This window comes from Gekko japonicus, unplaced genomic scaffold (assembly GCF_001447785.1).
Source record: "Gekko japonicus isolate JY-2015 unplaced genomic scaffold, Gekko_japonicus_V1.1 scaffold963, whole genome shotgun sequence".
In the NCBI taxonomy this organism is placed as follows: domain Eukaryota; kingdom Metazoa; phylum Chordata; class Lepidosauria; order Squamata; family Gekkonidae; genus Gekko; species Gekko japonicus.
Window position 1 is genome coordinate 653,717 of NW_015172583.1, and position 21,959 is coordinate 675,675.

The 21,959-nt window shown below is 48.7% G+C and overlaps 1 protein-coding gene across 1 annotated transcript in view; it reads left to right on the plus strand.

Moving 5' to 3' along the window:
- The window catches only part of NCKAP1L (NCK associated protein 1 like), a 129,765-nt gene that overhangs the window by 84,209 nt on the left and 23,597 nt on the right, over positions 1 to 21,959 (plus strand). The window contains exon 27 of the mRNA XM_015421475.1: positions 15,842 to 15,935. Within this exon, the coding sequence (XP_015276961.1) occupies positions 15,842 to 15,935 (94 nt within the window). The remainder of the gene's footprint in view (positions 1 to 15,841; positions 15,936 to 21,959) is intronic.

Here is a 21,959-nt window from a genome sequence, read left to right on the forward strand (position 1 = left end):
TCAAAGCCGAAGAGCCAGCGCTGTCCGAAGACGTTTCCGTGGTCATGTGGCCGGCATGACTAAACACCAAGGCACACGGAACGCTGTTACCTTCCCACCGAAGTGGTCCCTTTTTATCTACTTGCAATTTCTTGCTTTCGAACTGCTAGGTTGGCAAAGATGTTTCCGTGGTCATGTGGCCGGCATGACTAAACACCAAGGCGCACGGAACGCTGTTACCTTCCCACCGAAGTGGTCCCTATTTATCTACTTGCAATTTCTTGCTTTCGAACTGCTAGGTTGGCATTAAAGATAAGTTGATTATATACCGATCAACAAAAACAATTATATCTCTTTAAGCCGGATTGCCCTTACATTGTTTGCTTGCGATATTGTTGCCTACCTGTTTTTGTTTTGCTAGCTCAGCACTGAGGTCAGGAAAAATTAACAGACACAGACTCTTGCTCTTGGTCATTTATGCCGTCTCCTACCTGTATGCCTCTGTGAACTCTTTCTGGGTCCGGCCACTAGGGGCAGCTGTTCACCACTCTTCTGGCTTTGGAGCCGTCCCAAAGCTTACCTTGACAAGCCTGGAAGGCAAAGGATGTGCAGGAAGAATATAAATGATGAGGATGATTAATTCCAAGGCTGTGTGGGTAGTGCTGTTCTCTGTGTAAACCCACTTCCTCCTCCCCGCTGCCTCAGAGTTAATTACAATTATTATTAGTGGGTAAGGTCCTGCGGAGAAATAGGGCAATCCTGATTTGCATCCCCAGCCGGTTTGCAGGGGAAATGGATTGGATGGTGTCAGAGTTAGTGAACATACCTCCTGAACAGAATGACAATTGGGGCGGGAATCAGACTCTGATCTGGAGACATCCAGCACAAAAGACTTGTAGGAAAACAGGACTGAAGTCAAAATTGACCACACAGGAGTCTTGTCTGTTAGTCCGAGTGACCAAATGGTCATTTTCTCAGCACTTCCTGAGCTAAGTCTTGTCAAGAGAGAATGGTATGGAGCATAAATTTTGGCTACCTAGCAACCACCCACACTTACCTGCAATGCTCCCTCTAAGCTGTTACTGTATTTTAGATGCTCGAATAGTGAAAAAGTTAAAATAGTTGTCTTTTTATTTAAAAAAAAACTTTAAAAATTATGGGGGGGTGGTGGTGGTGGGAAGTGCCGTGAAGTCATGTGTGAGCCCGAGGCTAAAAACCTGTGAGCTAGCTCACACTAACTCAGCTTAGAGGAAACACTGCTTACCTGTAACCCTCCTCTTTTTATATATGCCTTCCAGCATGGTTACTCCTGCCCTTTGTGCTGTATCATTCATGTAAAAACTTCTGCCCAGCTCCATAGCTGCAGGGGCATGCGGAGGCTGTGCCCCCTTAGAAATATGCTATGCCCGCTTTCAAATTCCCAGCTTTTAAGAAGACAAATCTGTAGCCATTTTTTGATGTGGAGATACACAGGCAAATCTGCAAGCAGGTTTTTTTAAAAAAAACCTGGGAAGGAATAGGTCAGTTAACTCTTTCCTGCCTAAATTCATTCTCATCTGTTCTGTTCCCGTATTCTTTTCTGCCTGGGCCTTTTGCTTCTGTCTCGCTTGCTTCTTTCTGCCTGCGGTGACAAGTGGGCAGAACCTTTAGGCAGAATTTTGGAGTGAGTTTGTGGGAAGGAGCTTCTGATGAGCCTGCCTTCTCTAATAGTGAACCCCCCCCTCCCCGTAGGATCCTGTAGGAAGTGGTGGCGGCTACAAGCATGGACGGCTTCAAAAGGGAATTAGATAAGCATATGGAGCAGAGGTCCATCTATGGCTATTAGCCACAAGGTATAGATAGGGGCTCTGGGCCAAGTGATGGTCTGTCTTCTTGGTGCTTGGGGGGGGGTCAACAGTGGGAGGGCTTCTAATGTCCTGGCCCCACTGGTGGACCTCCTGATGGCACTGGTATTTCTGGCCACTGTGGGATACAGAGTGTTGGACTGGATGGGCCTTTGGCCTGATCCAACATTGGCTTGTTTGCTTGCGATATTGTTGCCTACCTGTTTTTGTTTTGCTAGCTCAGCACTGAGGTCAGGAATCATTAACAGACGCAGACTCTTGCTCTTGGTCATTTATGCCGTCTCCTACCTGTATGCCTCTGTGAACTCTTTCTGGGTCCGGCCACTAGGGGCAGCTGTTCACCACTGTTCTGGCTTTGGAGCCAGTCGCTGTCCCAAAGCTTACCTTGACAAGCCTGGAAGGCAAAGGATGTGCAGGAAGAATATAAATGATGAGGATGATTAATTCCAAGGCTGTGTGGGTAGTGCTGTTCTCTGTGTAAACCCACTTCCTCCTCCCCGCTGCCTCAGAGTTAATTACAATTATTATTAGTGGGTAAGGTCCTGCGGAGAAATAGGGCAATCCTGATTTGCATCCCCAGCCGGTTTGCAGGGGAAATGGATTGGATGGTGTCAGAGTTAGTGAACATACCTCCTGAACAGAATGACAATTGGGGCGGGAATCAGACTCTGATCTGGAGACATCCAGCACAAAAGACTTGTAGGAAAACAGGACTGAAGTCAACATTGACCACACAGGCGTCTGTCTGTTAGTCCGAGTGACCAAATGGTCATTTTCTCAGCACTTCCTGAGCTAAGTCTTGTCAAGAGAGAATGGTATGGAGCATAAATTTTGGCTACCTAGCAACCACCCACACTTACCTGCAATGCTCCCTCTAAGCTGTGGAGTCTTGTGAGCAAAAAAATATACTTTGTGATCTGCTGGCATTAAAGTTGTGAGCGAGCGATTTGGATGCTGCATAAATCAGTTTGCTCTGGAGCCATCCTCCCTGAGCTAAAACAAAAACGTGTGAGCCGGAGGCTAAAAACCAGTGATTTAGCTCACACTAACTCAGCTTAGAGGAAACACTGCTTACCTGTAACCCTCCTCTTTTTATATATGCCTTCCAGCATGGTTACTCCTGCCCTTTGTGCTGTATCATTCATGTAAAAACTTCTGCCCAGCTCCATAGCTGCAGGGGCATGCGGAGGCTGTGCCCCCTTAGAAATATGCTATGCCCGCTTTCAAATTCCCAGCTTTTAAGAAGACAAATCTGTAGCCATTTTTTGATGTGGAGATACACAGGCAAATCTGCAAGCAGGTTTTTTTAAAAAAAACCTGGGAAGGAATAGGTCAGTTAACTCTTTCCTGCCTAAATTCATTCTCATCTGTTCTGTTCCCGTATTCTTTTCTGCCTGGGCCTTTTGCTTCTGTCTCGCTTGCTTCTTTCTGCCTGCGGTGACAAGTGGGCAGAACCTTTAGGCAGAATTTTGGAGTGAGTTTGTGGGAAGGAGCTTCTGATGAGCCTGCCTTCTCTAATAGTGATCCCCCCCCTCCCCATAGGATCCTGTTTCTCCCTCAAGACTGCAGTGCGAGAGGGAAGAAGGTAGAAGACAATCTGCATCTTCCTCCTCCTCCTCCTCCTCCTCCTCCTCTCATTCAGTGTGCAGCGCTTCCTCGTCGGCCTGTCCTTTCCCAGCTTTTAAAGATAGTTTTCACAGGCTGAGTACCTTCCTGTCTTTCTTCACCCTTTCATGAGAGGAACCACCCTCAGGTGAGGCCAGGAGTGACCAGCACAAACCCTCCCCTTTGGCTGCCTCTTTCCTCCACCCCTGTGCCGCTAACCAGTTTGGCAGCCCTGAGGGGATCTTTCCCTGCACTGCTGCCAATCACACATCTGGGCAGTGGGTCTGGAAGCCCTAAAGAGTCTTTGCTTTGTGTCAACTGGCTTGCCCTTGGCGTCTCCCCCTCTTCCAGCCGCTGTTCATCGGAGGAAGAATCCCCCACATCCCAACAAAAGATTTATACTACTTAACATTGAGGAATTTCAGCCAGCCTATATATTCTGTTTCAGGAGCTGTTCACTAACAGGTTCTGTCTGTCATTTCAGACAGAACCATTTTAGTAACGGTTTCCAGACGGGATATATCTACCCTTGCGTACAGAAACGTTTCTGTCCCATTTGGGAAGCATGGCTGAAGCGTTTTTACTATAAACTGCTTCCAACCGTCTTTAAATCCTTCTACCGCTTCTGAAGCACTATGGAGTGCTGTGTAAAATGCCCTGTTTCCTCATTAGTTTGTTGTGCTTCAGAAGTAGGTGGGGCTATGGTTTGGGAGAGATGAGCAAAAAAATGAAGGTGTAGTTTCACTGAGCCAGGTATCTGTTTTTAGCCAGTAACTGTATGCCACTTGGCAGCAGCTTTCCTGTGTGAAACAATGTGTGTCACTGACCATGTGCAGAATGCAGAATGCCTTTTACTCACCTGTGAAGAACTTCTGCCAAGCTCTTGCCCCCTCCCCTCTCCCAAAATCTGGGGTTAGGGACAAAGAAGGTGTAGTGTTCAGGCATGCGTAACCATTGCATCTCTCACTTCAGAAAAAGAAGTAGTAAAGATAAAGGTTTCCCTTGCTTGAAAGCCAGTCGAATCCGACTCTAGGGTGCAGTGCTCATCTCCATTTCCAAGCCAAAGAGCCAGTGCTGTCCAAAGATGTTTCCATGGTCATGCAGTGAGCATGACTAGACACCGAGGCTCACGGGATGCTGTTACCTTCCCACCAAAGCGGTACCTATTTATCTACTTTCAATTTCTTGCTTTTGAACTGCTAGGTTGGCAGGAGTTGGGACCAGAGACGGGAGCTCACTCGGTCATGTGGCACTCGGGTCTCGAATTGTTGAATCATCGACCTTCCGGTCTGCAGTTCAGCGTCTTAACCACTGAGCCACCGCAGCCCCTAGAGAAAAAGAAGTATGTCACTGCAAAAGAACCAAGGGGAAAGGGGCGTAACTATGTAGGCAGTCTTAAGCCCCGTGACATCTCAATGCAGAAACACAAAACTCTTTGGGAGCATCTAAATAAATCTGAAGCAGCCGAGAAGAAATCCTGTTCCGAATGCCAAAACTGCGCGCACTCTGGGCGCGTGCGGAGTGTTTTTCCCTTGGGACACAGAAACGTAGACATCTTTTTGTGGGTTATTAGGGAATGAATGTCTGTGTGGGGAAGGGGAGGGGTCACAACTCAATGTTAGAGCACCTACTCGGCATGCAGAAGGTCCCAGGTTCCATCCCCATCATCTCCAGTTTAAGAGATGAGGTAGCCATTGATAAGAAAGACTTCTACCAGAGATCCCAGAAAGCCAGCGCCAGTCTGAGTAGACAGTAGTGACCTGTAGTGGACGCCAGTGGTCTGATTCAGCGTGAGGCAGCTTCATGTGGGAAGAGTAATTTGCAGGCAGGTGTTAACTCAGGAATTTCCCCTGTTAATAACTAAAGCACTGATTAATTGCCATCTCTCGTCCCACAACTTTGCCAACACCGTCTTACTCCATAACCTTCTGCCTGAAACGTCTCTTGAGGGGGGAAGAGCATAGCTATACTAATTAAACCAACAAAAGACTCACAGTAGGATTATAATCAAATCACTCTTTTCTGGATAGCTGATCGCGTGGCATATAACAGATATATTAACTAGGTCCTTTCTGTGATTTCGTAGCCCTGCGCTGCTATATAAATACTATTTTGGGGAGAGAATTACAGAAATAAATAAATAAATCACCAGCAAAAACCTACTTTACAAGGAAAGTGTACACTATTTTACACTGGATGTAACTGGATGATATTCTCTAGTGCTCTTCTGACAGCCAGCCCTGTGTAGGTACCTAAGTGTGAGGGTACCTTTGGCTTGTCATAAGAACCTATGAAGAGGCCTGCTGTACCAGACCGGTGGTCCATCTAGTTAGTCCATCATCCTGTCTCACACAGTGGCCAACCAGTTACCCTGGAGGGCCAACAACGGGATAGAGGCCAAGGCCATCCCCTAATGTTGCCTCCCGGCACTGGTATTCAGAGGCTGCCTCTGAACATGGAGGCTCCCTTTAGTCCCCATGGCTAGTATCCACTGACAGACCTACCCTCCATGAGTCTGTCTCATCCCCTTTTAAAGCTGTCTGTGCCTGTGGCCATCACTGCATCCTCTGGCAGCGGATTCTATATGTAAAGAAGTAGAACAAACTTTGAGTCCAGTGGCACCTTTAAGACCAACAAAGTTTTATTCGAGGTATAAGCTTTTGTGTGCAGGCACACTTCTTCAGATACAGACTGTGTTTCCTTTTATCCGTCCTGAAACTACCGCCCATCGGTTTCATTGGATGCTCTCTAGTATTTTGGGAGAAGGGCTGCCTTTGTCAGCTCTCTCCACTCCGTGCATAATTCCATAAAACTCTATTGTGTCCCCCCTTTAATCCTCTCTTTTCTAAACTGAAAAGTCCCAGACTCTTCAGTCTTTCCATATAGCGAAGGTGCTCCACTCCCCTAGTCGTCTTGGTTGTCTGCTGGATCCCAAGCTTACACACCACTGCGATTCCCACTGTCCAATATAATTCTTTCTTCCCCCTTCCAGAGTCTGCACAAAATCCCCGAACACCTAAAGAAAACCCGGCGTGCAAAGATGCGGAAGGCCTATTGCATGTTTTGCGTTTGCTTTGAGGCCGAGTTCTAATTGGGTTTTCAAGATTCCAGTTCTTAACGCTCGCTGATTTTTTTTCTGCAGCCCGCGAGTGCCTAAATTTAGAAAGTACTACTTGGCAACCGTTCTGCCGTTTTAACTTAGGTGCATGTGCGTTATGCGTGCGCTCGCTCTCGCTTGCTGTTACCAACAATGGCCAGCTCCACAGGCACAGCAGCACTTGGCCCTCTGTGCTGCAGTGTCAACGAGGGCTTCAAGGAGTCTGTTTATTCACTGGCCTGGCGTGCTCAGGTACCCCAGGTGGGCTGATTGGCTAGGTGCAGTTGCCTGGCTCTGTCCCCAGCTGGAAGGAACTAATGCCCTGGTTGCGTAGATACATGCAGCACAACTGAGCTTCCCTGTGGTTCTGCCGCCACGGTCCCCTTTCAACTGCTTAAAGACATTACCTCTTCTCTGGGCTTCTTTCAAAGCAGCGTCTCTCCAGGGATGGGGGCAGAGCCAGCTCTGCAGCCTTCTTCTTTTTTCCTTTTGAAGAGTAAGCTGCTTCTTAATCTCCCTTCCTTTTCCTCGCCCTACCCCAGATTTTCTTAAAGAAAGAGGAGCGAACAAGCGTCGCCCTGCTGAAAGGGGCCGTTTGTCATCTCCGGTTGGGTGTCCTGTCCAAGCCTTGTGTCATAACAAGGCATCCGCTAGGTGGTGCTGTTGCACACGGCCATCCAACGGTGCCGTGCTAAGCGGAGCAGCGCCCTTCTGCTGAAATCCATGGTTGGCCGTTGCGTGAAACGGGATGCTGGACTGGATGGACCATTGGTCCAGCGGGCTCTTCTTGCGTTCTTAAGATGGCACTGCAACAGTCCCTCGCCCCGTGACGGCCTGGGTGGTGTAGTGGTTAAAGAGTCAGGTGAAGATCTGGGAGACCCAGGTTTGAATCCCCGTTCTGCTATGGAAGCTGGGTAAATGACCGTGGACCAGTCACTTTGTTTCTCAGCCCAGCCTACTTCACAGGATGGTTGTTAGGATGAAATGGAGGAGGGGAGAATGGGTTCCCAAAGGGAGAAAAGTGGGGTATAAAAAAAATAAGCAATGCTTAATGTTGTGTAATTAGTAATATCCTTTACCCAGAATTCTGGAAGCAAGTTACTTTGCTGAACCTGTGGCCTAAGAACTCAATTCCAAAATTTACAAAAGAACTCATTGCAGTACTATTAACGGCAGCTAAAACTTTGTTTAGCCCCTAAATGGAAATCAGGTGGGACTCCCACTTTTTTAAAAAAAAATATGGGACTTTTATAGTTATGGATAAAATATCAAACCAGTACGTTATTGCTTATTGAAAGCTCTTCTTATCAGTTACACTTTATGGAAAAATAGTTCTCCTGTTTTGATTATATACCTAATACTGCTACAAGAGAAGGTACTTTACCTGGGACATATGTTCGGTGTTCTTTCTATTAATGACTTCGTTGCATGGTCTTCACCGTTTTATATGTTTCTTGGTTGTAAGCCGCTCTAAGACTCCCAAGTGAAGAGTGGGGTATAAATTCAATCTCCTCCTCCTCCTCCTTGTAACTAAGGCCATGCTTTCTCCATAGTAAAAGAAATATTAAAATTCCACACCCAGTCTTTACAAATCCTGCAATGAAGTACTGAATTCTGTGCATGTGTGTTGTTGTTCAGTCGCACAGTCGAGTCCAACTCTTCACGACCCCATGGACAAGATCACGCCAGGCCCTCCTGTCTTCCGCCGTCCTCTGAAGTTTACTCAGTTTCATGTTCTATGACACTGTCTAACCATCTCATCCTTTGCCGTCCCCGTCTTCTTTGACCTTCAATCTTTCCCAGCATCAGGGTCTTCTTCAGGGAGTGCTCCCTTCTCATTGAGTGGCCAAAGTATTTGAGCTTCAGTTTAATTATCTGGCCTTCCAGGGAACAGTCAGGGTTGATTTCTTTTAGGATTGACTGATTTGATCTTCTTGCAGTCCAAGGGACTCTCAAGAGTCTTCTCCAGCACCATAGTTCAAAAGAATCTATTCTTCGGCGCTCGGCCTTCCTTATAGTCCAACTCTCGCAGCCATACATGACTACTGGGAATACCATTGCTTTGACCATGCGGACTTTTGTTGGCAGGGTGATATCTCTACTTTTTATCATGCTGTAGAGGTTTGCCATCGCTTTCCTCCCAAGGAGCAGGCGTCTTTTAATTTCATGGCTGCTGTCACTGTCTGCGGTGATCTGGGATCCCAGGAACGTGAAGTTCCACGACTTGCCCTTCTATTTGCCAAGGAGTGATGGGGCCGGATGCCATGATCTTAGTTTTTTTGATGTTGAGCTAAGTGTGTTAAGTGCCATCAAATCACTTCCAGCTTATGGTGACCCTGTGAATTAATGACCTCCAAAATGTTGTCTCGTTAACATCCTTGCTCAGGTCTTGCAAACTGAAGGCCTTTGTGGCTTCCTTGATTGAATCCATCCATCCTCTTTTCTTGCTGCCTTCAGCTTTTCCTAGCATTCTTGTCTTTTTCAGTGCCCTGTATGAATGCAGTGTATATTGAGTATTTTTCATAATTTCTGATTTTCAAAAATGTGTTGTGCAACTTTTACTGTTTTTCAGAATTTATTCTGATTTTGCTCATTGTGGGGAGGAGAAAGGACCTGGGGAGGACACTGCCTCAAGCCAGTGGACTCTTCCTGAGTCATTTCCTCTGGCTTCTGAGACTTTAGCACCCATTGTCTCTCTGAGCTCCTGTAGAGGCAGCTGCCCATCCCGCACGCTCCTCCGCTCCGGCCACCCAGCCCCGTGGCCGCCACCATGCACAGCCAGGAGCACCCGCCCCCCTCCAGCCGGCGCAATCTGGAGAAAGGCTGCTGCTGTTGCTGCTGCTGCTTGGGTGGCCTCTCCGAGGCCAAGTGAGAGGTCGGCTCCGAGGGCCCCACTGGGGCGCCGACTGCGGCGTGGAAAGGAGGGAAGGGAGGCAGGAAGGTGGGCGGGCACGGGAGGCAGAGCGGAGGCCTTGGAGGGTGGACCTTGGCGCTTCCCGGCAGTGTGACGCCACTGCTGGCTGGCTGGCTCGAGGGGGTGCCGCAGCGCCTGGCTCCTCCAGCTCCTAGTGCCGGGAGTGTGCTGGGCTCCTGCGGGCCGCCCTGCCTCTCCTCCCCCTAAGGCCTGGCCCGTGCTCTAGGCGAATGCCTAGTTCGCCTAGTGGTTGAGCCGGCCCTGAGTCCTGGCTATCATCTCTGCAACCCCTTGACTCTCCTTTTGCATCCCAGTTTTTCTTTGCTGATTTAGGACCAAACTCAGCCAGAAAGACTCAGCCTCCTATTTGCAAGCTCTGTGGGAGAAGAGCATTACCTGCAGTTTGGATTTCCCAGAAGAACCACATAGTCCTCTTTCACTGGTTTTGGGGAGCTCTCTGGGAGCTCTCCTAGAACTCTTTACTCCCGTTGTCACTGGAGAAGTCAGAATGTGAAGGAACAGCCCGGAATTAGCAGTCGGAAAATATTTAGGAACAAAGTGGCACTGTTTAATCTGCAAAAGGGTGATTAATTGGCACAGGCTGCCTGAGGAGGGGGGTGGATTCCCTGTCATTCACAGCCGGGAGGCAGAATGCGAGCAAGAGAGTGGGCTCGAGGCAGCCGCAGAGGCCGGTCCCTTCTGTTTTTAACAGCCACAAATGTTTAAAACTTTTCTCCAGCCCCCGGCTGCCTTCTCCGCCAGTTTACATGAAAACTGCATAAGGCTTTCAATTCTGTGTATTCCCCCTTTTCTCTCGCCTCCCAGCCCACCTCCTCTTTCCTGGACCGTACCTGCTGGTTCATACGTTTAGTAGGCCAGGAGTCCTCTTTGCCTGGGGGAGGAGTGGAAGGGCAACCCCCCCCCCACGTCTCATACAGCCCCTTGTGGTAGGGTTACCAGCTCCAGGATGGAAAATACCTTGAGATTTTGGGGGTGGAGCCTGAGGAGGGCGTGGTTTGGGGAGGGGAAGGACTTCGATGTGGCCTAATGGTTCTTAGAGTCTCCCTTCCAAAGCAGCCCATTTTCTCCAGGTGAACTGATCTTGGTTGCCTGGAGATCAGTTGTAATCCCAGGAGATCTCCAGCCACCACCTGGAGGTTGGCAACCCTACCTTTTGAGCAGGTGCAACCCACCAGATGAAGATGCATTCTTCCGAGTCAGACTGTCCAGATCAGTGTTGACTGCTCTGACTGGCAGCCTGTTCTGCAGGAGGCCCAGTCGGGTATCCTCAGGAGCAGTGCCCCCAGCTCTAGAAAGCAAGGCTCAGGAGCAGGTTCAGGAGTTGCACTGGTCAGGCTGCACCTGGAGTATTGTGTGCAGTTCTGGAGGCCTCACTTCAAATAGGATGTGGACAGAATGGAGCCTGGGGCAGAGGAGAGCGACAAGGATGATCAGGGGTCCGTAGGAGACCAAGACCAGGAGGAAAGGCCAAGGGACTTGGAAATATTCAGTTTGGAGAAGAGGAGGTTGAGGGGGGACATGTTTGCTCTCTTTAAGTATTCGGAGGTGGGCAGGGAGCTGTTCTTGTTGGCAGCAGAGGAGAGGACTTGCAATAATGGGTTTAAATTAAGGGCTGGTACCAGCTGGAACTTAGGAAAAACTTTTTACAGTCAGAGTTGTGCAACAGTGGAATCAGCTGCCCAGGAAGGTGTTAAGCTCCCCCTCACTTGGAGTCTTTAAGCAGCGGCTGGACAAGCACTTGTCAGGGACGCTCTCGGCTGATCCTGCATTGAGCAGGGGGTTGGACTAGAGGGCCTGTGTGGCCCCTTCCGACGCTGGGATTCAATGATTCTATTTATTTACAAAAATAGGAGCACATATGTACAGAATAAAAATAAGAGCCTCCCCCCCCTTCCCCCTGCTAGCTCACGGCTCTCTTCCTTCTATTCCAATTATCCGTCTTCTATAAAGTTGTTCCTTCAGAGCCATATCTCAAATTCCTGATGTCCATGGTAACATCCTTGGCGCTCAGAAGAGCAGAAACGCATGGCCGTCGCTCTAGGAGACGCGCTCTCTCCAGTCCACAGAAAAGGACGAAAACAACTTGCATGCCAGATGCCAACGCCAGTGTTGAAGGTCAACAAGCATCCATCGCGCCCTGCGGGCAGAGTCTAATGTGTGAACTGAATGCCCCATGCGGAGGCCTGATTCATGCGGCTCCCGCTCCTCCAAGAACAAGGGAGTTATGCCAGTCTGGGCATACAGGTTTCTGCACCGAGTACCTGCCTCGACGATCACAGTCATGAGTCAGACTGAAAACAACCCTGTTTTATTTTCACTGGGTGAATGATCCTCCTGCTTTGACAGCAGATCAGAAGGGGCCGTGGCTCAGTGGCGGAGCATCTGCTCGGCATGCAGAAGGTCCCAGCTTCAATCCCCGGCATCTCCAGTTTAAAGGATGAGGTAGCAGGTGATGTGAGAGTCCTCTACCAGAGATACGGTGGCCAACTCCAGCTGGGGGAATTCCTGGAGATTTGGGGGTGAAGCCTGGGGAAGTTGGGGTTTGGGAAGGGGAAGGACCTCAGCGGGGTATAATGCCATCGAGTCACCTTCCAAGGCAGCCATTTTCTCCAGGGGGACGGTTCTCCATAATCTGGAGATCAGTTGTAACCCCAGGCTCCATCTGAGACCTCCACCGAAGACCTTGGAGATACTTGGAGACAGAGCCAGCGTGGTGTAGTGGCGAAGAGTGGCAGACTCTAATCTGAATAACCAGGTTTGATTCCCCGCTCCTCCTCCACATGCATCCAGCTGGGTGACCTTGGGTCAGTCACAGCTCTCTCAGAACTGTTCTCTCAAGGGCAGTTCTCAAAAGAGCTCTCTCAGCCCCACCTAACCTCACAGGGTGTCTGTTGTGGGGAGGGGGAGGGAGGGAGATTGTAAGCCACTCAGAGACACTGAGTGAAGGGCCGGGGTATAGATCCAACTCTTCTTCTTCTCCTTCTCCTCCTTCTCTCCCCCCCCCACCAGTCTGAGTAGACAATACTAACTTTGGTGGACCAATGGATCTGATTCAGTATAAGGCAGCTTCATGTGTCCACGTGATCCTGGGGGATTCTCATGATTGTGCGCTTGGTGCCACCTCAAGAACGATGTCTGCTTTCTAGTAAACCACCGTTTAAGTCCAGACCACAAACAGTGGCTGCCAGTCTTCACTACAAGCCAGGTTTCTAAATGCTAGGTAAATTCTGGCTTTCAGGGAAGAGCCCAAGCCACCCATCACTCACGGTTCAGCCTTAACAGCAAACTGTGATTTGCCGTCAAAGCAGAACTCTTAAAAAAAAAAAGTATTAGTTGGCCATACTTGTCTCTTTTCTCCTGTGTGTTGGTTCTCTTGACTGACACTGCGATTGTGTTTGTTCGTCTCTGCCACCAGGGAACAGAAACACAAGGGAGTCTTTCTGGACTCTCAGATCCAGGGAAGTCTGATACAGATGAAAAGTTGTCAGATGGCAGGGAGAGAGGGGAAGGGCAGAGCCGCTTCTGTGTTTGCTTTCTGAAGGTTTTGTTCCACTAGTCTTGTGTGTCGGGACTTTTGCTCACCCATGGAACCGTGGCTCCGTGGCTGTGGCCCACCACAGGGGTCTGCTGCAGGCAGTGTTCCCTCTAAGCTGAGTTAGTGTGAGTGAGCTCACAGTTTTTTAGTCTCCGGCTCACAGTTTTTTGTCTTAGCTCAGGAAGGACGGCTCCAGAGCAAACTCATTTATGCAGTAGCCAAATCACTCACACACAACTTTAATGCCAGTCGCTCACAAAGTAGAATTTTTGCTCACAAGACTCCACAGCTTAGAGGGAACATTGGCTGCAGGTAACCTCAAACCTGTCAGCTTTGCCAGTGACTCCATGAAACTTCAGCTTCTCCTTTGGGGGCCGTTTGCTCTCACACTTAATGGGGAAGGGGTAGAGCATCTGCTTGGCATGCAGAAGGTCCCAAGTGGAATCCCCAGCACCTCCAGTGATGAGGACCAGGTACAGCGCCGTAGCAGGATGATTTCCATTGGGGGGGCCACTGGATGGAGGAGCGGTGGGGAGAAAGCACTTTGTTTAATCCTGAGCAGCTAAGCATTTATCCAGGCAATGTTTTGAAATTAGAGTTGTTGGAATTGCAAGTTGCTTACACTTCAGCCATTACAGAGTTAAATGTTGTTTGTTAGCAAACAGGATGTTACGTTACATAATGTATTCAACGGCGGGAAAGTTTGTGGGAGTTGTTTATCCGAATGAACTGACCTGTAACCTTTGTATTGGTCAACTAACATCTTGTTTGTAGAAATGCTTTGATCTAGCATTAATGCATTCACAAGTTTATGGCCCTTTGTGTGAACCAAAGAGGTAGTTCTCTTCTAGAAGCTGAGAGAGATAGAAAGATGTAGCTGTTAGCATTTATTACTGAGAGTAACTAAGTATGTAACTTTTTATTTTATTTCTTTTATCCAAAGTACCATACTCAAGTTTTATTTTGTTTTTATAGTAAAGATATTTTTCTTTTACTAAGTGTGGCTCTTGTGTTTGCAATACAACCATCGACCTTGAATTAAGAATCCCAACAAGAGTAGAATAGAAGCTGAAGTAGGAAATATGTTAGAGACATGTGGGTTGGTCTTGGTCGCTTTTATCCACTTTTGGATGCCTGGATAGCCGAGAAGGGGGTCTTTATTGATAATCCACCTCATATACCCAGTCCTGAGGGCCCCTTCCTATTCAGATCCTCCTCACAACGCTGAGGAATCCTCCACAAGAGCAGGCCCAGAATGCGGTCCCTCATCAGCCTGCGTGCCACCCACCTGGGCCCCCGGCACCGCGCCCTCTCCCTCCCTCTGAAAAGTCTGCCATGGGCCGACGGGCTGGAGTTTGTCCTGTGTGACCCAGAGCACCACTAGTGGCGTCTGCATGCGGTGGGCGCTTGGGGAGGTTGGCTGGCACGCCCACCTGTGTCGGGACCTCGACAGTCTTACCTGGGCGCTGGACAGACATTCCACCTGCAGGGACTTAACTCCTGGGCAGCTCCCCCGCTCAGCAGCCGCTCCAGCACAGCGGGTAGCTGCCTCTTCTGTATCTCATTGCTCTCTGTGCTGTGTGATGTCCATCACGACACAGATTGTGACGTGACATCATGGTGCTATGAGTCTCTTCTGTCCCTGTTGGTCAATGTGGGGAGCTGTGCTTCAGGTCATGCATGACATCACAGTAGGTATTACTGAGAGCCAGAGTGGTACAGTAGCTAGAGTTGTGGCCTAGGACAGACTTGCTCAACTTAAGAGCCTCACAGAATAAACTTCAGACGTTTGAGAGCCGCAAGATATGGACAAATATTACACGCACATTTTTATTTTAAAATATGGAAATTTGTTTTTTTATGAACAATATAAATGAGACTGCCAAAAATAAAAGGGTTAAAAGCAGATATTGATAGTGATATTTATCTGTCCGATTATATTTATTTGTTTGCTGATGATACTTATTTGTCTAAGAGAGAGAGAAAAAGAGAGGTGGAAAGAAAGAATGAAAGAGGAGGAAAGAGGGGGAGAGAGAAACAAAGAAAGCAAATAGGAGGGAGGGGAAGGAAGGAAGGAAGAGAGGGAGGGAGAAAAAGTATGTCTCCCCTTCGCTTCCTCAGCTGCCCTGCCGGGAGCCACACAATGTATATGAAAGAGCCGCATGTGGCTCCTGAGCCACAGTTTGGCCACCCCTGGCCTAGGATCTGGGAGACCATGGTTCAAATCCCAGCTCGTGCCATGGAAGCTTGCTGGGTAACCTTGTGCCAGTCACACACACTCAGCCTAACCTACCTCAAAGGGTTGCTGTGACTATAAAATAGAGGTGAGGAGAATGATGTAAGCTACTTTGGTTTTCCACTGGGGAGAAAGGCGGGGTATAAGTGAAGTGAATAAATTATAGGAAAAAGTGAACTAAATGATGAGGACCGGCAACAGCTCTGTGTTTCTGACACTGCTTCAGCCCTTTACCACCAATTTGGTGTGGTGGTGAAGAGCGGCGGACTCTAATCTGGAGAACCGGTTTTGATTCCCCACTCCCCCACATGCAGCCAGCTGGGTGACCTTGGGTCAGTCACAGCCCTCTCAGAGCTGTTCTTTCACAAGCAGTTTCTGTCAGGAGCTCTCTCAGCCCCACCTGCCTCACAGATTTATTTATTTTATTTATTTATTATATTTATACCCCGCCCATCCCGCGAGAGCAAATAGAGCATCTTGTGGGGAGGGGAAGGGAAGGAGATTGTAAACCACTCTGAGACTCCGAGTAAAGGGCAGGGGTATAAAACCTGAGACTCCGAGTGAAGGGTGGGGTATAAATCCAATCTCTTCATCTTCTTCTTTCCTTTAGGTCACCTTGAGCATCTTCGAACTGGCCACAGCTGCAGGGTCCGCCTGTGACATCGATCCGGCCTTGGTGGCTGCCTTCTCCAATCTGAAAAAAGGTAAGGAAGCGAGCTTGTGAACTTTTCTGTGGCATGTGTCACATTTTAAGTCACATTGATATTGACCTTTAAAGCCCTAAACAGCCTAACACCAACATATGTTAAGGACTGCCTTTCCCCTTATCAACCTACACTCCCATCATCTTTGGGAACCTACTTTGATTGCCCCCACCGTCTGAGGCTAGACAGGTGGCGACCTGAGAGAGGGCTTTTCTTGATCGTGGCACAAGAACTTTGGAACTCCCTCCCCAGGGAGATTGGTCTCTGTTCCTCTATTGGTCTGTCCTGCCAGCGGATGAGGACTTAGAATCATAGAATGTTAGAGTTGGAAGGGACCTTGCAGGTCATCTAGTCCAGCCCTCTGCACTCTGCAGGAGCATAGCCGAAAGATAGCCCTACAACATACCCGAAAGACGGCCGTCCAGCCTCCGCTTGGAAACGTCCAGCGAAGGAGCATCCACCACCTCCCGAGGCAGTCTGTTCCACTGTTCAACCATGCTTACAGTTAGGAAGTTTCTCCTGATATTTAGCCGGTATCAACTCCCTTGTAATCCTCACCCGTTAGATCTAGTCCTGCAACCCAGAGCAAGAGAGAATAGATCTGCTCCACCTTCTACATGACAGCCCTTCCAATATTTGAAGACTGCAATCATGTCCCCTCTAAGCCTTCTCTTTCCCAGGCTAAAGATACCCAACTCTTTCAGCTTTTTTGTTTCGTTTGGCCTCCCCCCCCCCCCAAATAATGGTATTGCAGTACACGTAGGTGTTTTTATGTAATTCTTTTATCGTTTTAAATGTTGCTTTTAATGCTTTCAGATGTTTTAATGTTTCTATGGTCACCTCCTTGGGGGCCCTGGAAAGGTGGCATAAAAATGTTCAAAATAAATAAGACAGAACTGCAGGGGCTGAGAGCTGTCCGTGCAAGGCCGCCTTTAAGGCAGCTCGTTGAGCACCAGGAGATTTGCACTTGGCGAGGAACTGCAATGGGGAAATCTTCCCAGTGCCGTGAGTCAAGTCTCAGCGGTAATAAATATTTAGCTCTTGTCCCAGGGGAGCCGTCACCGCTTGGATGCTGTCACTGGTTTGTTTGTGTTAAAGGCCCACTCGCGGGCTCTCGACCAAGAACGTCAGCTTTCTTGATTCTCCTTTTCAAGCCTCCTTTGGATGGAAGCGGCTGGTCTCTCGCAGTGCGTGCCGTCACAAAGCCGCTCTTCGGCCAGGATCCTACCACCCCTCGTTAACTGAGGCACCATCTAACAGCTCCAGGGCAGGGAGCATCCCGCAAGGGACATTTCTCACTGTGCTGTGCGCTCTTGGTTTCTGGTCTCTCTTTGCTTTCGTTTGCTCTGAAGGCCAAAGGGTTACAATAGGAGCCATCCACATAGGCAGTGTCTAGGGTTGCCAGCCTCCAGGTGGTGGCTGGAGATCTCACGCTATTGCAACTGATCTCCGGGCGACAGAGATCAGTTCTGTTGGAGTGAGTGACTCGGCATGCCTGGACATTAGGGGGCGCTACATCACTCTAAGTGTGTATAGGGGTTATCTCCTTGAATGGGCTGCCTCCCTTTGTCTTAACCTGGGAGCCCTCCTCTGGCCTCTCCTCTCTCTCTCTCTTTGTGCTCTCACTCTCCTCAACATGGCCTTCCATGGAGACTCATGTCTCTGCAGGTCTGCCCTGTGGAGACAGTGACCTCACACTCCCATGCACATGATGCAGGACAAGCTGTTTTAGATAAATAGATAATAAATACACAAGTGATCTGCGTAGTCTGGAGATCAGTTGTAATTCCGTGAGATCTCCAGCGTCCACCTGGACATTGGTAAATGTAGGGTGAACACATGAACAGGTGAAGCTGCCTAATGCTGAATCAGACCCTTGGTCCATCAAAATCAGTCTTGTCTACTCAGATTGGCAGCAGCTCTCCAGGGTCTCTGCCCGAGGTCTTTCACCTCACCTCCTACCCGATCCTTTTAACTGGAGATGTCGGGGATTGAACCTGGGCAGGGACGGCTCACTCACTAGGTGAACTAGGCGGTCGCCTAGAGCAGGACGGCCCTTAGGGGCGCCAAACTGAACCCGGCCCCATACTCTGGGAGTTTCTTGATTATTTGTGTTTTTCATTCTTACTAAAATGCATTTATTTTTGAAAATTGGTGGGCGCACCGGGGGGGGGGGCGCCAGAAGGGATCCTCGCCTAGGGTGCAAAATAAGCTGGGGCCGGCCCTGAACCTGGGACCTTCTGCATGCCAAGCAGATGCTCCACCAGTGAGCCCCAGCCCCAGCAAAAACATGCCCCTGTCATTTAAAACCCCAGAACGTGCAACAGCATCATGTGGACATTCCCACTTAATTCATGGGGGCTTCCAGTCTTCCATGAGGAGGGAGACCCCCCCCAATGTGGACTCCACCAGTGTGAGGCTGTTCTACATAGGCGTCAAGAAATCCCAGGGATCACTGTGTGTGTTATGTGCCATCAAGCTGCCCTATAGATTAAGGACTTCCAAACCATCCTGCCATTGAACACCTTGCTCTGGTCTTGCAAATTTAAAGCCATGGCTTCCTTGACTGAGTCCATCCATCTCATGTTGGGTCTCCCTCTTTTCCTTCTGCCTTCAGCTTTTCCTAGCATTATTATCTTTTCCAGTAAATCTTGCTTCCTCTTATTGTAACCAAAGCAGCCTCAGCATAGTCACTTTAGCTTCTAGAGTGGGAGTGCCAGAACCGGCCCATCCAGGTCTCTTATGTGGCCCACGAGCAACTAGTGCAAGGGAGGGAACAGGAGACTGCTCGGGGGGAAGTGGGCGGAGCCACTCCAATCGTGGCTTTAGCGTGGTGGGACAACCTCGTCTGCAGCAGTCAAGCAGTGTGGGAGCATCTGTCCAGCGCTGCACCGCTGGCTGTCCAGTCTACCCGTGTGGGTTTTCCTTTGCACCCTTCTCCCAGCCCATGAGGCTTTGCAGTGAGGACACACCAACTCAGAGTTTACCAGCTGTTGTCCTTTATACAGTTTGTATCTCCGGTACCTGGCATTACATTTTACGGCACACATGGCCCAGCCCGATAAAGTGACATTTATGCCAGATCCGGCCCTCGTAACAAATGAGTTCGACACCTCTGTTCTAGCGGGAGTTCCCACTTGATTTGATCTGGAGCCCACTGATTTGTCTTTTTGGGGGTCCACTGAATCCGTAAAGCCCCCGACATTTCAAATGAATCGGTTTTCTCCCTGTCACCTTTCTTCACTGTCCAGCTTTCACATCCATACAGAGTAATGGTGTTGGGTATTACAAGTTGAAAACACTCAGTATATCTGGGGTTAAATGTTTGTTTATGTTACTCACAGGAAGTCACATGTTTCTCATGTAACCAATGTTCTTTAGCTGTAGAATGCCCGGGAATTTTCTCCCTGATCTAGGAATTTGATTGGGACTAAAGTGTCAAGGTGTATTACCATTTTATGGCTTCTCTTCCCGTCTTTGTTTGGTGTTCTGAAGAAGAAGAAGAAGAAGAGCAACCATAATCTCTCTTCTAGTTTTGTCTTTGTAAAGTAAGGATGTAGCCGATTTTGCTCTGTTGTTATTTTCATCCCAGTTACCCTTCCCATGCTAGAATTTAGTAAAAACTTTATATTTTAATCACACATGGACTCTGAGTCTGAATTATTTTACTAAGGCACTGCTGGACTATTTTATCTCTGCTAAATACCATTTTTCAATATCTCACTATCACCCAACAAATGGGCAGTACCACAGTATGAATGATCTTGATCTTGGTCTCCAGCAATCCTTCCTTACACTTAAGGATCTTTCCTATGGGATCCTCCCCTTCTTCTTGGTTGCCCTTCCAAATCTGTCTCCTCCTGATTTCTTGGTTGCAGTCTCCCTTTCGAGATCACCAGGGCAACGAGAAGAAGGAGAGAAGAGAAGAGATTGGATTTATACCCTACCCTTCACTACCCAAAGGAGTCTCAGAGCAGCTTACAATCTCCTTTCCCTTCCCCTCCCCACAACAGACACCCTGTGAGGTAGGTGGGGCTGAGAGAGCTCTGAGAGAACCCCTTGAGAGAACAGCTCTGAAATTACTTGTAACTGACCCAAGGTCACACCAGCAGCTGCATGTGGAGAAGTGGGGCATCAAATCTGGTTCTCCCGGATGAGAATCCGCGCTCCTAACCACTACATCAAATTGGCTCTCCCAGTTTGTCCTTCCAGAGCCGTGGGAAAACCAGAGCTCAGATCTTAGTGTTGAGTAAGGGACTGCAGTCTCCTCTAACCATGAAGAAACTCACTGGCAAGGAGCAGAGCTGAAAATTCATTGCGCTGAACCAACTGCTGAGCGTGGGGGCAGGGGGCACCGAAGAGTCGCACAGACCAGACAGCTCCTTGTTGAGCAGATTTGACAGGGAGCGGAGCACAAGTTCTGCCGTTTCCGCCGCTATCACCAACGCAACTGCTTGGGCCTCAAAAACGCTAGAGCATCGGCAGTCAACGGTAGCTTTTACAGCAGCGGTAGAGAACACAAGTGAAGCTGCATCTCACTGAATCAGAACAACTGGTCCATCGAGTCCAGTATTGTTTGTTTAGATTGGCAGCGGTTGTCCAGGGTTTCAGGCAGAGGCCTTTCCCATCACCTATAACCTGATCCTTTTAACTGGAGGTGCTGGGGACTGAACCTGGGGCCTTCTGCATGCCAAGCTGTTGGGATTCTTATTTGAGTAAGTCTGCAGAGTATTAAGAGACTGAGTCCATGGTGTGTTTTAAAATATAAAAGTTTACTATAAACCTAACATGGGGAAAAGGTACACATGATATAAAATAACAAAGAGCTAATATGTCTACATCCTTGCAGCTAAAAGGTAAAACGGAAAGAGCCGGAATGGCGTCTCCTTCTCTAGTCAGAACAAACAACGGGAGGAGAAACCAATATGCTAAATACTTGACACCTTGGTTTCCAATCAGAGTAGCAAATTAGCTCCAAAGTTCCCGGGCATCCTATTGTCTAAACAGATTGGTTACGAACAAACATGTGACTTAACAAACATCATTAACCCTGTAAATACTGAAGTGTTTTGACTTGTAACACCCAACACACAGTAATCCATGCAATGGTCACCTCCAGGCAAGACTACTGTAACTCACTCTATGTTGGCCTACCTCTTGAGACTGACTCAGAAGATCCAAGTGGTCCAGAATGTGGTGGCGCATGTCCTGGTGGGAACAACCTATATATACAATACATATAATATATACAACCTATGCTGCACCAGCTACACTGGCTCCCAGTGGAATACCAAGTCAGGTTCAAGGTCTTAGTAGTGACTTTTAAGTTCTTGAGCAGCCAGGGACCCACGTACCTTCGGGACCATCTCCTCTGGTATGTCCCAAAGAGAACACTTCAATTGGTGGAGAATAATTTGCTGGTGATCCCTGGCCCCCAAAGATGCCCATTTGTCCTCGACTAGAGCCGGGGCCTTCTCACTCCTGTCCCTGACCTGGTGGAACTCTGCCAAACACTATCAGGGCCCTGCGGGATTTAATGCAGTTCTGCAGGGCCTGTAAGGCAGAGACGTTTGGTGGAGGACAGCGACAGTGTGACCATCTCTGGCACCCTCCCTCTTTCTCCTCGTTTCATCTGTTCCCTCCTCCTGCCCTGCCCATGGGGTAGCGGCGCAATCCAGTATGGGAATAAGATTTATTAGGGGACCATCTTGGATTTTAGTTTTTAGTGACATGTTTAACTGCAGGGCTTTTTTTGCAGAAAAAGCCCAGCAGGAACTCATTAGCATAATAGGCCACACCCAACAGCGGAAACATGTTAGCATATTAGACCACACCCCTGACAGAGCAGCTCATTAGCATATTAGGCCACACACCCCACGTTACCAGAAGTGTGGTCATTCAGCCCACCTTTTGCTTCTTATTCTGTTTACCTTGTTTGTTGTCAAAACCCAGGGCTTTTTTTGTAGCAGGAAATGTTAGGCCACACACCCCTAATGTAGCCAGTCCTAATGAGTTTCTGCTGTT